The sequence below is a fragment of the Megalops cyprinoides genome, chromosome 8 (genome assembly GCF_013368585.1).
Source record: "Megalops cyprinoides isolate fMegCyp1 chromosome 8, fMegCyp1.pri, whole genome shotgun sequence".
Classification (NCBI taxonomy): Eukaryota; Metazoa; Chordata; class Actinopteri; order Elopiformes; family Megalopidae; genus Megalops; species Megalops cyprinoides.
This window is the reverse complement of record NC_050590.1, coordinates 29,175,398-29,190,403: the sequence shown is the minus strand read 5'-3', so window position 1 is coordinate 29,190,403 and position 15,006 is coordinate 29,175,398. Positions and strand designations below refer to the sequence as shown.

At 43.9% G+C, this 15,006-nt stretch overlaps 1 protein-coding gene across 1 annotated transcript in view; it reads right to left on the bottom strand.

Moving 5' to 3' along the window:
* The window catches only part of LOC118781901 (cGMP-inhibited 3',5'-cyclic phosphodiesterase B-like), a 69,290-nt gene that overhangs the window by 2,797 nt on the left and 51,487 nt on the right, over positions 1–15,006 (bottom strand). The window contains exons 2-14 of the mRNA XM_036535041.1: positions 11,509–11,559; positions 8,189–8,437; positions 7,501–7,646; positions 6,441–6,544; positions 5,987–6,200; positions 5,669–5,760; positions 5,010–5,161; positions 4,595–4,729; positions 3,768–3,879; positions 3,237–3,350; positions 1,606–1,805; positions 900–1,103; positions 591–752 (exon numbers count right to left, since the gene is read on the bottom strand). Coding sequence (XP_036390934.1) covers positions 591–752; positions 900–1,103; positions 1,606–1,805; positions 3,237–3,350; positions 3,768–3,879; positions 4,595–4,729; positions 5,010–5,161; positions 5,669–5,760; positions 5,987–6,200; positions 6,441–6,544; positions 7,501–7,646; positions 8,189–8,437; positions 11,509–11,559 — 1,935 coding nt within the window. The remainder of the gene's footprint in view (positions 1–590; positions 753–899; positions 1,104–1,605; positions 1,806–3,236; positions 3,351–3,767; positions 3,880–4,594; positions 4,730–5,009; positions 5,162–5,668; positions 5,761–5,986; positions 6,201–6,440; positions 6,545–7,500; positions 7,647–8,188; positions 8,438–11,508; positions 11,560–15,006) is intronic.

Sequence of the window (15,006 nt, the reverse complement as noted above, 5' to 3'; positions counted from 1 at the left end):
GGGGTTGAACCTCAGGTGGGACCTACTCTACTCCAAATACTCTTGTGGAAATCCTGATGCATAAATTGAAAAATGTGTGTGCTTTTCAGCATTACAAATAGCCCAGGATAAGACTACAGATTAAACCATTTTTATTCATTTTGTCTATCTATTTCATTTATCCACTGAATAAGATGGTCATGATCCATGGTAGTTTACACAGTCCACACTTAATAAATGTATACCACTGGCTACAAACCTACAACCTTCTGGATACAAATTCTGGATACAAATATAATGTTTCTACCATTTCAAAAGTGCCAATGACTTGAAAAGAATTACCAATCCCCTTTGGAGTACTACTAATGGCAATCCTCTATTGCTGCTTTCAAAAGATTGATAAGAAACTGGGGTATCGTTTCTGATCTCCTTTTGGCCACAGACAGAGAACACAGCTTTAATCTGCCTTATGCTGCTGTTCCTTCCCAGCACTGAAAAGAACTTTTAATGGAACACAGAAGACAGGAAAAAAGGGAATTCCTTTTAATATTTCTCTCCTCTATGCTACCAGGTACTGAGCTCAAAATGTAAGCATAAACGGTGATGAATACCTGCTCATAAAACTCATTGACGATGCCTTCTGTCCATTTGAGGTGAAGGTCCCGCTCTTTTGCAGGGCCGTTGATATCTGCCAGCTTAATGCACACTTGGCAGACCAACAGCCGGTCGTTCTCATTAGTCCAGTCGATTCCTGGACTATTCACATCATTAACCTATTTTAGGCAACAGTCAGGAAAGAAACATGGCATGATGGCGTTTTAAAACTATTCAGGCACACTGCTGGAGTAGCAAAAAAAAAAAAAAATTCCCGAGATGCATGACACTACTAAACATATCTACAGTGCTACACCAGAGCCTACCTTTGAATTAAACTCTGCCAGGAAGTCAAAGTGCTTCTTCAGGTCAGTGGCAAGGATGGCTTCAATGACCAGGAAACGAAAGCGCTTAAACTCTACGTGTTCCAAACTGGCCAGGAAGTTGAACTCAGGCCGGGACAGGTAGAGGTTCCACGCAGCGGCAGCGTGGTGGTTCTCCAGAACCGAACGGTCGTTGTACAGGACCGCCTGTGGGGTGGGGGAGAGAGTTTTACTTTTGTATATGAACATTAACTAATACCAATATTTTTCTATTTAACATGGTACATTGTGAATGGCTAACACGGGCCATGTGAGATGCCTGACCCAGTCAGGACATCATCTAAATCAAAAGAGCCGTGTCCATGGAAACCCACAGGCTAGCCCAGCACTGTACAGCTGTACACTGTAACACATTAATGTGTAGTTCCTCTTCACCACAGAAGTGTCTTCTCAGAAGTTCAGTGAACACACCACTGTCCATAAACTTCGACCAGTACAGAGAAAGTCCATGAGATGGAACTAGAAAATCTCATCCTGTTCAGAGGTTTTTGTACATCATTTCTTGTACAGGTCCAAAGCTTGATGTATGCATACCAATATTCTCAACCATGATGCAGTAGGGACACTACCAGGATGTCAGAAAAATGCTGTAAGAACATCCTGCATCCTTGTTGGTTTGAGAGGGAGGTTCCCACTGTAACTGACCTACCTGAGGTGCGTTAGTGGCTACGAGAAAGGCGTTTGTGCGACCAGGGTGATCGTAGTCGTGCATTGCAGCTGCTACATATAATGCCATGAGCTCCAGAGCAGGGACATTCCATGAGAGGCAGCCGTAGCTGTCGTCCAAGATGGAGCAACTTTTGGAGGAGGCGTAAGACACCCGACCTGGAGATATCCCGCTGTCCGAGTCTGGGGAGACAACAGTACTCTTCTCATAACCCTTCACTAGCATTCCTCATCCTGAGATCCAGAGGCAACCATATTACAAGTAAATGAACATATAAGTACCAATATTAACAAGTAAACATTACATGGGGACAGATGCTGGCTTTATTTGTTTATTTATATAGCATACGCTGTTACGCAGAACAATTTACAACACTCTTATGGGGGATTCACTAAATACATTATCTCACAAGCAAAATGAGCAACAGGAGGATGGGGGTACAAAAGACACCATGTATAGATCTTCAGTAGTACATCCTCCTGCTGGACTTTCAGGTTGGCGTCTTCAACTGAAGAGTCCAGCAACAGACTGTAAATCAATGCATGGTGGTACTGTTTGTGTGACAGAATAGAAATATATGTGGAGAGTTTATGGCAAAGTGTGCTACGCAGTGAGTATCGTCATCATTCAAAGCACCCCTAGAGATGGCCTCTGTATCAGACTGCTTTCACCTGACGTGAACCTACATTCCAGACAGACTATCAGGTTTCATTCCCGCTCGTCGTTCGGAATGGCTTTGGTGGATGGCATTCTCAGAGTAGGCCTATGACAGAACCCGGTGTGTGTGCCCATATAATTTTCTCTTTCCGATTCACTGCACTGCAGTGCACCTTTAAACCGTCCTGGCTGCCATGTGGCTGCTGTGGGCTGAATTAGCCTGGGAGTGACTCAGGCGGTGTTCCATTTGAAAAATTAAAACAGGCCGTCTGTGGAGTTAAATTAAGCATCCAAACGTGCTGAGCTCAGCAGCAGCATCAGATCTCAATCACAATGGAGGCTCTCTGATCTAATGTGTACCGCTCCTTTGGCACAGGAGATGGAGCAGTCAGCAGAGAACTTGAATTCATTTCTCATGGATCAAGGGTACATCAAAGACCATTAACAGAGACAAGAGGCCAGAATCCCAGCTTTTTAAACCCAAACCAGCCAATGGTCTCTGAAACTAAAGGAATGAACATATATTACAAATAACATCGCTTAAGAGATGATTTATCTTCTGAATTCAATAAGAAGTTCAGTATAGTTTGCTGCATTCTGGGGAGTGTGTCACAAAGAACACATAAAGAAGGATTACTGGTCATTATTAAATGGACAGATGACCTGGAAAACACAAACAAAGTGGACTTTTTGGAAAAGGGAGGTTTTGTTTACAAAAGGCCAGCCAAATCCTATTACGGGTGTCCCTCCTGTCCACTTTTAGATTTAGTTACATCTAGTACAGAACAGCAAGATAATTAAAACATGTCAGGGTGCAGAACAAATGTCCTGGGATGTCTACATGAGGTTACCAAAAAGAGAGTGTTACTGTGTTACCAGTTACAAGCTTATCCCATGAGAGACACAGGGGGCAGAGCGCATGAAGGTGTTCAAGGGGGTAGGGCAGTGGCTAGTACCTGTGTCACTTCCTGTCACATGCTCATTGTGAATCTGCTGGAACCCGGGGATTGGCCTCGTGGTCAGGTACCACACAGCATGTAGGACATCAGTGGCATGGACCCGGTTGTGGTCTAAGGACAGAAACCAACAGTCAAAACTAGGCATACTGAATTTGTTCCCTGCATACAAAAAAGACAACTCACACAACCGTATTTAATGTCCTCTGAAAGACATACACAGGACTTCATTAAGCCTACCTCTTCATGCACAATTCAATGTTTTACACTGGTATATTGTGGTGAATTATACATGTGCATGTATGTGAAACATAGGATGCAGTTTTGATGCTATGTGTATCTTTATCTTTGTGTGCTCTTTATCCAAGTATCTACAAATATTGTCTGCTAAAATAAGCCCAGAAATGAAAAACAAATTTTGTACCCAGACAATAGTAGAGCATCTCGTTTCTAATCTGGTCATTGTAGACTCTGCTGAATGACGTCAGTGATCGTGTCAATTGTTTAAGTGGCCGCCTCTGCTGCACTCACAGGGTATGTCTCTGTATCCATCCTCCAGCGCGCAGAAGTACGCCATGAACTCCCGCACTGGGATTTTAAAGATCTCAAACAGGCCCGTGTCCTGGAACAGTGTGTACGTCACCTGGGAGAGCAGGACAAACAAAAGGCCTCATCAGAACAAATTAACAGGAGCGTATCCCAAAGATGAGCAGACACGTCTCCACTAATGCACATAATAGAGTTGGTGGAATAACAAAAAGCTTCTGCTCAGAGACACTCAACAGGGAACTGCTTTAAAGTATGATTCTTTAAGTCTGGAACCTTATTTAAAAGCTTTCTTCAACACTGTGTTCTAGACTAAGACGTGAGCTCAAACACTGCCAGACAAATACGTTGCCAGACAAGTACTGGGTGAATACAGCACACAGTAATATGCAATTGTATTCCAAAAAATTTGCAAACACACAGTAGAAATGATTAAACAAATATCACTGCATTTACAGCTCACCCTCCTGGGCAGGTATAATTTTGAACAGGTCATTGTATAGACTTGTTTGCGCTATAGTGCTGTTTTTTAGCAATCGTGATATGGAGCATTCTTGGTAAGCGAAGCTTATATGTATGTAACCTTCCTCTGGGACAAGGGATGATTGAGGAGTTCTTAGAAGAAGGCACAGCTGGATGACTTCCCCTGCCATGGGGACTGTCAAATTTCCCGTGAAATTTTACAACAGACAGACTTTGGGTAATCTGAGGACAGGATAAGCTTTGAGATGGCGTCAGATGTGATGTGCATGGCCCCTTCTTTAGCCCTGCGACAGTCAGAGGTTTTAGGACAATGACGAGCTGCTACTCACATAGCTGAGTATTCTCCCCGTTTTCCCACCCGTTCGCTCCACCAGGTCGAAGATCTGGAAGTTCCAGTTGTTGATCCGCTCTATGAGGGCATCGTGCTCCTCCAGTAGGGGGTCCAGAGTGAAGTCCTGCTCACTCTGGGACATGAGGGACAGGGGTAAAACCATTAATCCTACTCTGGGACAGAGGGACAGGGGTAATACAATTGGGACAGAGGTGATATCATTAGCCCTACTCTGGGAAAGAAGGACAGGAGTAATACCATTAGCCACCTCCTGTTGTGCGAACCTGGTATGGTATTATCCAGACACACCAGTGGTTACAGAGGGGGGAAAGGGGAGCTGGAGCAAGCTGTAGGCTAATGTAGAGAGCTAAAGTGACGGTGGTCTTCAGATGATGGCCTCAGCCATGCCGTACCTCTGTCTCCTGGTGCTGCTTCTCAGGGGCGGACTGCTGCTCGGTGCCCCCCTGGTCCCTCCCCCCTGGGTCAGGACATGTCTCTTTCTGTGTCTGGGCCTCCTGGCCACCCTCCCGTGCCACAGTGTCACTGACAGCCTCTGTCCCCTCACCTACAGGAGAGGGAGTATTCAAAGACATCCCCTTTTACAATTCTGTTCAGTTCACTCTGTCGTCATTTATTTAGTAACAGTCACACCCACAATGGGAAAGACTCTTTGTGAAGCTTGCCAGAGGGATCGTACAGAAACGGTTCACAGAGATCCAGAAGAATGAGCTTGCTTTGTGAACTCTGTCTGACTCTGGCTCGATAGACCAGCCGATAAAGTAAAGTGACATAGGCTTTTTGAACAAAACTTTCTAAATGAATGTGTTTTAAATACATGTTGAAATTACCAGTAAGTTACTGTAAGAAATATCTGCTTGGTTCACATCAGCAAAAGACAATGAGATGAAGAAGAGAGTGACAGACAGAGACTGGGAAGGAGAAAGAGAGAGATTGAGAAAAGGAAACAGAGTTTAAGAGATGGAGAGACAATGAGAACATGTCAGCATCAGGCTTCAATGTGACAGCTCAGTGTGCTCCCTCCAGAGTCCCTACAGGTAGACTGGGAGTGCACCTGAACGACTGCGCTGCATCTCACTAGCCGACAGCAGGTGACCCTCGCCTGCATCCACACTGGGCATGCTCTTCAGCATCTGACGCCCACAGCTGAAGGGAACAGGAGTCAAACAGAAGGGAGTCAAACAAAACAGCAGCTGTCAATCAACGCATGCTTAAAAGTATACATGCTTTTGGTATTTTCTGTCCCCGATGGCTGACCCCAGATCAGTCCACCCAAGACAGAAGAAAAGCAGAACCTGTTTCTACGTTAATGCTTGAGGTCATGATTCTTGGCACATCTAATCCAACACCTTTCCTTGGAGCAGCTCTGTACCTGCTGCAGATGGGAGTGCTGGCCGTGCGCAGCTGCTGGTGGAAGTCGGGTGCACTGAGGGTGTACCCCAGTGGCTTGTGCAGGTTGACACTGGGCTTGGTGAGGAAGTCAGCGGTGTCGGGGAACTCCACAGGGGAGCGTGTCACCAAGGATGTGCTGCTGGTGGGGGGGCTGTGACTGGGTGAGGTAACAGGGCTCAGGCTGGGGGATGTGCCTGTTGGGAGGGGATGTCACAACATTCAGCGGTTTCTAAACAGCTGTACCAAGGAGCAAGTCTACTGTTTACATCATTATTCTTTCAGTTCTACATGTTTAGGCAGGTCCTGAGAATCTGCCCGACAGTTTCTTTTGTTAATTTGACTTATGTTCCTCACAGACTGAAATCTGAACCCAAATCTCACCCCTTTACAAATCTATATTTTTTTCACTCTCTCTCCCTCCTCCACTCTCTCACCCGCTCTTCTGGGCCCCATGTGGTAGGTAAGGGTAACCGAAGACGACCTCTGCTTAGGAATGGTCAGCAGGTTTGCATTGGGTCCATTGGGCGGAGACCCTTGGCTTTGAAAACACAGAGATATCCAATGAGAACTGGTACCTGGCTGAAAAGACAGTCAGGGTCCTGCAGTGGCTATGGAGATGGATTAATAAACTTGTGACAATGTCAGCAGGAATCACAGGACACACTGTTCTGTATTATTGTAACAATGTGCGGAGAACATGAAATGAATTCTGCAAAGATCTTGTACTATCTTGTCTTGTCTGCCCAAATTCATTACATTAGATTTTTGGAGATAAGAGATTATAATTCAAGAATACTGTTTGTGATAGCAGCCTCCATAATAGCTGATGATGACAGTCACATAGAAGGAGTTTATGTGTTCCTCTTCAGTTAAAACTCAAACATTAAATGTAAATTCATTTTGTGGGTATCTTCATGAAAAAGTGGAGGCCTGAACTCCACTTCACAAATTATAAAAAGCTTGACTGGCGGAAACTTGGTGTTCAACAAATTTAATCAAAAATAATTGCACAAAATATAGCTCTCCAGGGAAGTACAAAAAAATCACTGAACAGTGATTTCACAAAAATACCAAGTGAGTCATCTAAACATTACTCAGACACAAAGGAATATGATTGCCACTACTTGAGATTCAGAACATTGTTAACATTTACTGCCACCTAGTGGACAAATCATACATTGCTGCCCAATCTTGGCTCTTTCCAAGACAGTGAAGAACCACTTCAAAGTGCACTACGGAAAAAGTCTTAAAGGAGCACCTCACCAAAACATTATTGTGTTTTTTTTTATGTTGTTTCATATCACACCCTATTGTTGACGTTATACCCATGATTTTAGTGGCAGAAATAACATTTAAAAGTATCAGAGAGCTCCATAACACTCAATACAATATGAACTCCACCCACGGCATGGTGACTGAGGAGAGGTAATAGGGAAATGCCAAAGATAGGGATGTGGCTGTGGTGTGACCAGAACATAGCCTGGCCAGTCTGACCTGGTGGTGGTGGGCTCTGGATGGGGTCTCTTGCCGTTGCTGCGCTCCCAGCGGGATGAGGTGGACTCCAGGGGTGGAAGGGTAGAGGTGGTGGAGCTGCGACGCAGCTGGGGAGTGGGCAGGCTGTTCCTGCTGCTGTTCATGCCCTACATGAGTGTGCATGTGTGTGTTGGGGGGGCAGGATTAAAGACATGATAGTTTCACACACTGCCTTAGCACAAGGCTCTCACAACAGCTTATTACATATATACCCACAAACAACTAATCTGAAACAAGGCTGTAAAGACTTCAGGACTGAAACTTGATCGATCAAGACTGAAAACAGATTCATATGCACATTGTGTGTTTTAAGCAAACTGCAGATCTAAGAAATGAATGTTTGTGCTTCTAACAAAAACAAAAAATAGAAAATCTAAAAAAAAATTGAACAAGCTTGTCCTTGAACAAATACAAGACTTGTTCCCATAATTAGGATAAAATATTGTTAACTGCATCTTACACAATATATGCACATCTTACACAGCTTAATGTGGATAACTTTATAATGCGTTTAATTCGTTATAAAAGATATATATGTGAAATGTTTAACATAGCACTAGAAAAACAGCCTATATATGAGTATGTCTGTGTTAGCTGCTGTGCTTGTTAAATTTGTAGTACGTGTAGTTGTCACTGCAAGGCATCCCACCTTGTGTGGTTTCCTGTCCCCCTTTTCAGCGGGATCCTCCATCTCGGTGCAGGGGTAGAATCCGGGGAAGGGGGTGAAGGGGTTGACACGAGGGCGGCAAGACCCAGAGAAGGTCCCCATGAGGCTGCTGACGCTACGCAGCACCGATGTCACCTGGGGGGACAGTGATGAGTCCGACAGCAGGTCCGACACCATGTTGCGTGCCTCATTGATCACCGAAAGGTCCACTCCGTTCCCGGACACCGCACCCTGCCAATACACCATGACAGTTATTGACGCACAGAGTGACTTACCAGAACTCCTAGTGGAACCATAAGAGTTGGAGTATAAGAGACCAGGGCTGACAAGGCGCTAGATATACTAGATTACAGTCACAATGATGAGTCTGGATGAGATGAATGACTTGTTCTTGCCATTAAACTCTGGATGAGGAGGAACATGACTGACCACACTGGATAACTCTGCCTCATGATCACACTGTGCATAGAGGTAATGGGCTTGTTTCACGTCCCTTTGGGTACTCTTATTTTCAGTAAAATCAAATCTTGGTTACATACTGGTCTCTTTTCATGCAATTACAGAAAAGTTATTGAGTTTCTCTGTGGAGTCAATACACATTGATACACAAGAAATTCCTGAAGGGTAACTGGACCAAAAACTAGGTTTTATTAATTTAACATGTTTACATACTGAAAGCACTCAGTTCTTGATCACTTAGAAAAACATATGACAATTACAAATGATCATTCAAAGAAATGTAGGACATTTACAAGCATCCATGACACCATTGCTTACCCCCTGTCTTTGTCAATCTCCAGTAAATCTACTCAACTTTCAATTAAACAGCTGTAAGAAGTATTCCCTAGTATGCCTTCCTTGGGGGTTCTCACTGATTTTTTTTTCACTGTCAATCTCAGTGACACAGAAATCCTGAGTTGTGGGCATGTTGTGACATATTCACTCACTCACACACTGCATACTGGCACCCTCTGGTGTTTCAGACCAGGCAAGACTAATCACAATCATGACCAAAATCAAACTGCAGACAGAGAGGAGAGGGGGATCTTCTTGAAATGCAGAAAGTGACCAGAATCATACAATCACGCTGAAACAATGAATCATGCAATATGCCTGCATGTATTATCAGGGATTCCTAAAGTGGTTGGTAAGAAAAACAAAAAAAAATGCTGGGGAGTTAGTTAGGACCGCAAACAAAAGACACCAATTAACCATTCCTCTGGATGGACACTTTACAGCTTTGTAAGCGCATGCAACAGATCTTTTATGGACTGCCTATAATTAAAGCAGAGAGGCACATTTGGCTTAGTGAAGTAAGTAATAAGGCAGAGTAGCCACCTTTCTCCCCCCAGTGTGCTGTAAAACTGCACTGCAAGCTCTTCCATTCTCTGTGTGACGTCAGCGGGGACAGCTTATATAAATGATGCTGACAGTGATCTTGCTGCTGCCACTATGTGCAAGTTTACTGGTGAGGGGCAGGAGAGAGGTCGGCGCAGCCAGGCCGCCTCCTCACATGCACAATCACCACCATCCCGCTAATTAACATCGTTGGGCCCATCTGCGGTGACGTAAGAGAAGTAGAGGGAGGAGGCAGGAGGATGGGAGAGCTGTTCCCGTAATTTAACGAGAGCAGGGAGAGTGACCTCACTGCAGGATGACTTCAGCAAACGATGACACATCCTGTACCTGTGCCATGACCACAGATCACTGGGGGGGAGAGCATGCTTACATGATGCAACATACGCCCCACACAGAGCTGTACAGGAGGGCTAAAAGAGCAACTGCTCCTGGGTACTAGGGCATGCAAGGGGGGCACTACTAGTATGTGGTTGAGTTTAGCCAAATAATTACTTGGGCTGAATTACTTGCCACAAAATCTATGCTTATCTGAATGTAATATGGATGCTTCTGCAAAACTGAACAAATTCTGCAGTATGCACAATTTATTTAAATGTGAGAAAAGGTTTTGGGAAAATAGAGACACCTAACGCTCAATTAAGGGTATAGCACCTATAAGAAAGCATTGGAGCAGACCAGACTACTTTCTGAGCAAGAGCCCCAGTGGAACACTCTGCATGCTGGTTTTTATGCCAGCTGTGTTCTCTGTCAGCTGGGTTAGTTTGAGCTGTTAACTAACTATACATCCCTGACATCCCCACACTTGATCTACCACACATCCTTTGTAAGAGAATGTGCTGTTGGCTATATTTTTGCTAATAAAAATATAAAGTGAAGCTGTTCATTCAGTACTGTTGCATTAATCTATTCCTTGAAGTTATCTGAGATACCCATTTCACATACTCTTAATTGGTGGTTCACTTCACTGTTCACTGGTTGCATTTATCAAATAATTAATAAAGTTAAATACATTTATGTATGTGGGCTAAAATGAATGGAAACAACTTACAGAAATTCCTTTATTCCTATCCTTCTGAAAAATCACTTCCAACAACCTTTAACAGCTGATCATTTTAAGTAATGTCAAATCCAGATCAGTATTACATTAACAGCTCAATCAAGTCTAATTAATGGTGAGCTTGAGTACAACAACCTGGAAACAGCCTCTGACTGAATTGTGTGAAGCTTTGTACCAGAGCAACAACTCAAACAAACTCTGCCTATATATTTAAGGTTTTTATCATGAATTTTGTGGTGGCAAGAGCAGTGCAACACACAGCTGAATAACTGAATGAACTGAGGTGACATGTTCTGGGTATTGTATGCAAAGGTCCAGGCCCTTTAAAGGATATCTATATTTGTTTTTAAATGAAAAATGGGGTTCAGAAGTGTTATGGCTGGATTACTTCTGGACAGTGGCAGACTGTGGTTGCTTTCACTGTCACAGGGCCTCTTCTCACACTTTAAACAGATGCTGAAGCCTACATTCTCACACTCTCGCAAACATGTAGACACACACACACTGACACCTATGCCCACACGCACATACACTCACACAAACACATCTTCAGCAACATAAAACCTCAAACATGCATGCATACACACATATAGAGGCATGCAAGCACAAAAATACACATATGCATTCACACACTTTCACATCTTGAGACACACACATACATACACCCGCACACACACACACTCACAGAAATACATAAACACATCGCCAGACATACACAACCTCACAAACATACACACACATATACTGTACATGTATGGAGGCGCACAAAAATAAACATGTGCAGGCATATGTACATACACACTCCTGAAGATGCAAGTACAGTTGCACATATGCAAATACACTGAAGATGCACACACACACACACACACACACTTGGAGTACTGACCTGATACTGAGGCTTGTACCACTGCTTCAGATCCCAGTCCCACAGAATCATCTGGAAAAGAGAACACTTGGGTTAGCATGGGGGATTGGATGGAGCACGTGCTGCAAGGTGTCAGTCTGACAGTGGCAGGTGGAATCTTTGCCCAGGCTATATGCTGTTATCAGGAGACCAGTGGGCAGGCCTGGTGCAGGCAATGAGGAAGCAGCCACCGCAGAGTCACAGTGCCACTGGAAAGGGCACAAAGACAACATGGGTTCCACTGACAGTGACTGAGCTGTGACACACAAAAGGACACATTAACACAAACACGCACATACATGTACATGTACACACACACACATGCATGCACACATGCACACATACACACACACAAGCTCGCACGTGCACACACAAGCACACACATGCACACACGCATATTCTTTAAAATATAACAATTCTGAAACTCAGACTTGGGCAAGCGCTTCTTAGAAAACATTAAGGATGTGATAAAAAAAAATCTATTATGTAAACAAATAATTTCATCAAAAGGAAAACAGTCCAAAATTAAAGCACTGGAGCAGACTGGAGTTTCCCAATAAGAAATAAAAGTCTTGGTGGAAAACTCAAGCCTAATGGAGCACCGAAGTCGAACAAGGAAAACTGTAAGAGGAAAACTGTCCGAACTTAAAGCTGTTAAACAGACCTCTCTGTTCTTTCTGTTGACAGGGCGCACTTTCCTACCCAGAGGACTTTGCTGCATTTAATGTGAATGATTCGTTAATTTGTGTGTCAGTGATCAGTGTCTCATATCCCTGACTCATCGTGTACAGTGCTCTTTGTCCTTGCTTATGCCAGAATCGCTGCAAGGTGATGGTGTTATCCCAGACCTGAGCTGAGTTGGCTGATGCCATTACATTGTCATTAAATTGACATGATGTGATGAATGCCCCCACCGCCCTCTGATGCATGTGGCACAGAGAAGCCCTGCGCTAACCAACAAGCTGCATTTCCCTGTACCTTCACCACCTGAACCTACTTCATGTGGGATGCTGACAAAACAGCCGAGCACAACCGCCAACACTGAATGTGATCTAACCCCAGCCATAACTCTACAGATCTCTATTTAGACTAAAGAAAACTAAACATACTATACCAGGTTCTGAAACCTTGCTGTGGGAGACAAAAAAAGCCAGTGAAATTTGGGGAAAATGGGGAAATGGGCCTTTTCTGCCCATTTGGCTAAACAGGCATAGAGATAATTTCTCTGACTTGACTTTGAGGTTCTACTGTTTCTTAGATGAGAACATAAATCATCAACAAGCCACAGACTATGAGCCAACCTTATACTTTGGTGGGGAAAAGGCCCTCTGTGTTTTCATGTTATGCTACACATTCTGTCTGTTATAGCACTTCAGACATGCACCAGGAAGGCATCTTCAGAACAAAGGCTGAAACTTACTTTGCCTCTTTTAAAGTTTACCATGTGGCTAACGTGTTTAGGAGTTTGAGACCTGAAGAAAGAAACTTGTGCCTCTCGTGGAAAAAAAGAAAAAGAGAGAAAAAAAACTGCCAACCACTGTAACCACAGTGAAACGTCAACAACACAGTTCTCAGATCTTATCTGGCCTAATTACGTCAATGGGGTGCATTTCCATGTTATCTGCGTGACAGACAACTTCGAGCCAGAGGATGTGAGCACAGCTCTGGCATTGTGCACTGCAGAAGACAGGCAGACTGCTCAGACTGCTTTATGGGGGCAATATTTTCTTTAGTGTTTATTACACATATTAAAAAGGACATTTTAACATTCCCTCTAAAAGCTGCAGAGGGAGCTCTTGTCATGTCCTTAAAAGACAGGAGAAAGGGGACCTTCTGAGACCATCCTTTCCTCTAGCACATGATGCTTTCTGACAGATGCTTGCTATATGACCCTTTAGTAACAATGCTACAGTATAGCAACCAGCATCTGACCGCTTCATGTGGCAAACCACATTTACAAATACGACCCATTTATTTGTTTTGCTTTCGGGAGAGGAAATTTTGAAATTACAGATCATCTGTATGTTTAACAAAAAAGTTACCCCACCTAGCTTAATGATAGTAAAATCACAATGTAAATAAACCACAGTCACACTTCTGCTTACATTTGCATTAAATGCACAAAAAACCAGAAGAACTTCCTTATGACACAAACAGGCTGCACTACAGAGTAGCAGGAAATCCCCTGCCAGTCTGCCCACAGGGTCTTGCATCCATCAGCTGGAAATCAGCACCCTGCTCCTGTTGATTATAGGGATGCGCCTTGATCAGCCAACATCTGATGCATTCTCATACAGTCAGCAATCTTCTCCCAGAGCTGTCCCATTTCAGCCACAAGATGGCATGACAGCGGTGTGTCAGGGGAACTCTGGGTGCCAGCAGTACCCTCTCCCCTAGTGCATGCTGTTCTATCTTCATTTGCGCACACAGAATGGACCCCACACTCAAAACGCAGCCTGAAATGCATGCCAAGGAACAACACTGAAAACAAGGGGTGCTGTTTGGAGCATGCACTATTCCATGGCATTTTGTGGTAGAAAATCTCCCCTCTCTCCATAGAAACATAACGTGCTAGCCACGCAAGACCATCATAAATGTTCAAGACACAAGTCAGGGTGACTTTGCATACATAATTTTGCATTTACCTCCCACTCTTTTCCCATAAAAAATAGACATGGCTAATTTTGTGTGATCAGAGAAAGTGACAGTAAATGCCGCTAAGACTGACTTCACATTGACAAAATAAGAGGGAGATAACAGCCCCCAGCAAGATACCTTATGTTGTCTGGGGTGATGTTCTGAGACAACTGTGATGGATTTAAGGCCTTTGAAGGGAAAAAATGCCGGTATACAGTAAAAAAAGGCTTGAATGCAAAGGCTCTTAATTTTTGGTTCCACAATGAGAAAATCCAGCCAATCCCCTGCGTTGTCGAACATACACTCTGTCCTTTATTTCGCCTGCCTTAAATAGTAACACACGGGCCAAACAGAGTCTTCACAAAGGAGCCACTTTGTTCCTCCTCTTACTAACATCCAGCTGGATCTTGCTCACTGCCTGCATCCTCCATTCTGCCATAAGAAGATGTTTCATTGATGAAATGGAAATGATCTGGGCTTGTCATAAGCATCTGCTTAATGCTCACCACACATTACTTTGGCAAATAAGTGTTGCTATGGCAAACAATGATACAAACTCCATGGCAACTTGATGGCGGAAGAGGGACAGAAGAAAAAGAAAAAAAAATCAGCAGAGCGGGCATCAGGGACAGAGGGCAAGGCAGTGCTACCAAGGACTTGGTGCTTGCCGGTGAGGGAAAATATTGCACAAAGGTGTGTTTGTCTTTTGCTCTCCTTTACGCCACAGTGTCTCAGAACATCCACCAAGCAGTGAGTACAAGTACAAGACATGCTGATAATGGCCGAGAAGTGCCTCATTATGCAGTCACGCGCAACAGCATTCAGTGAATATCGCTCCCAAAG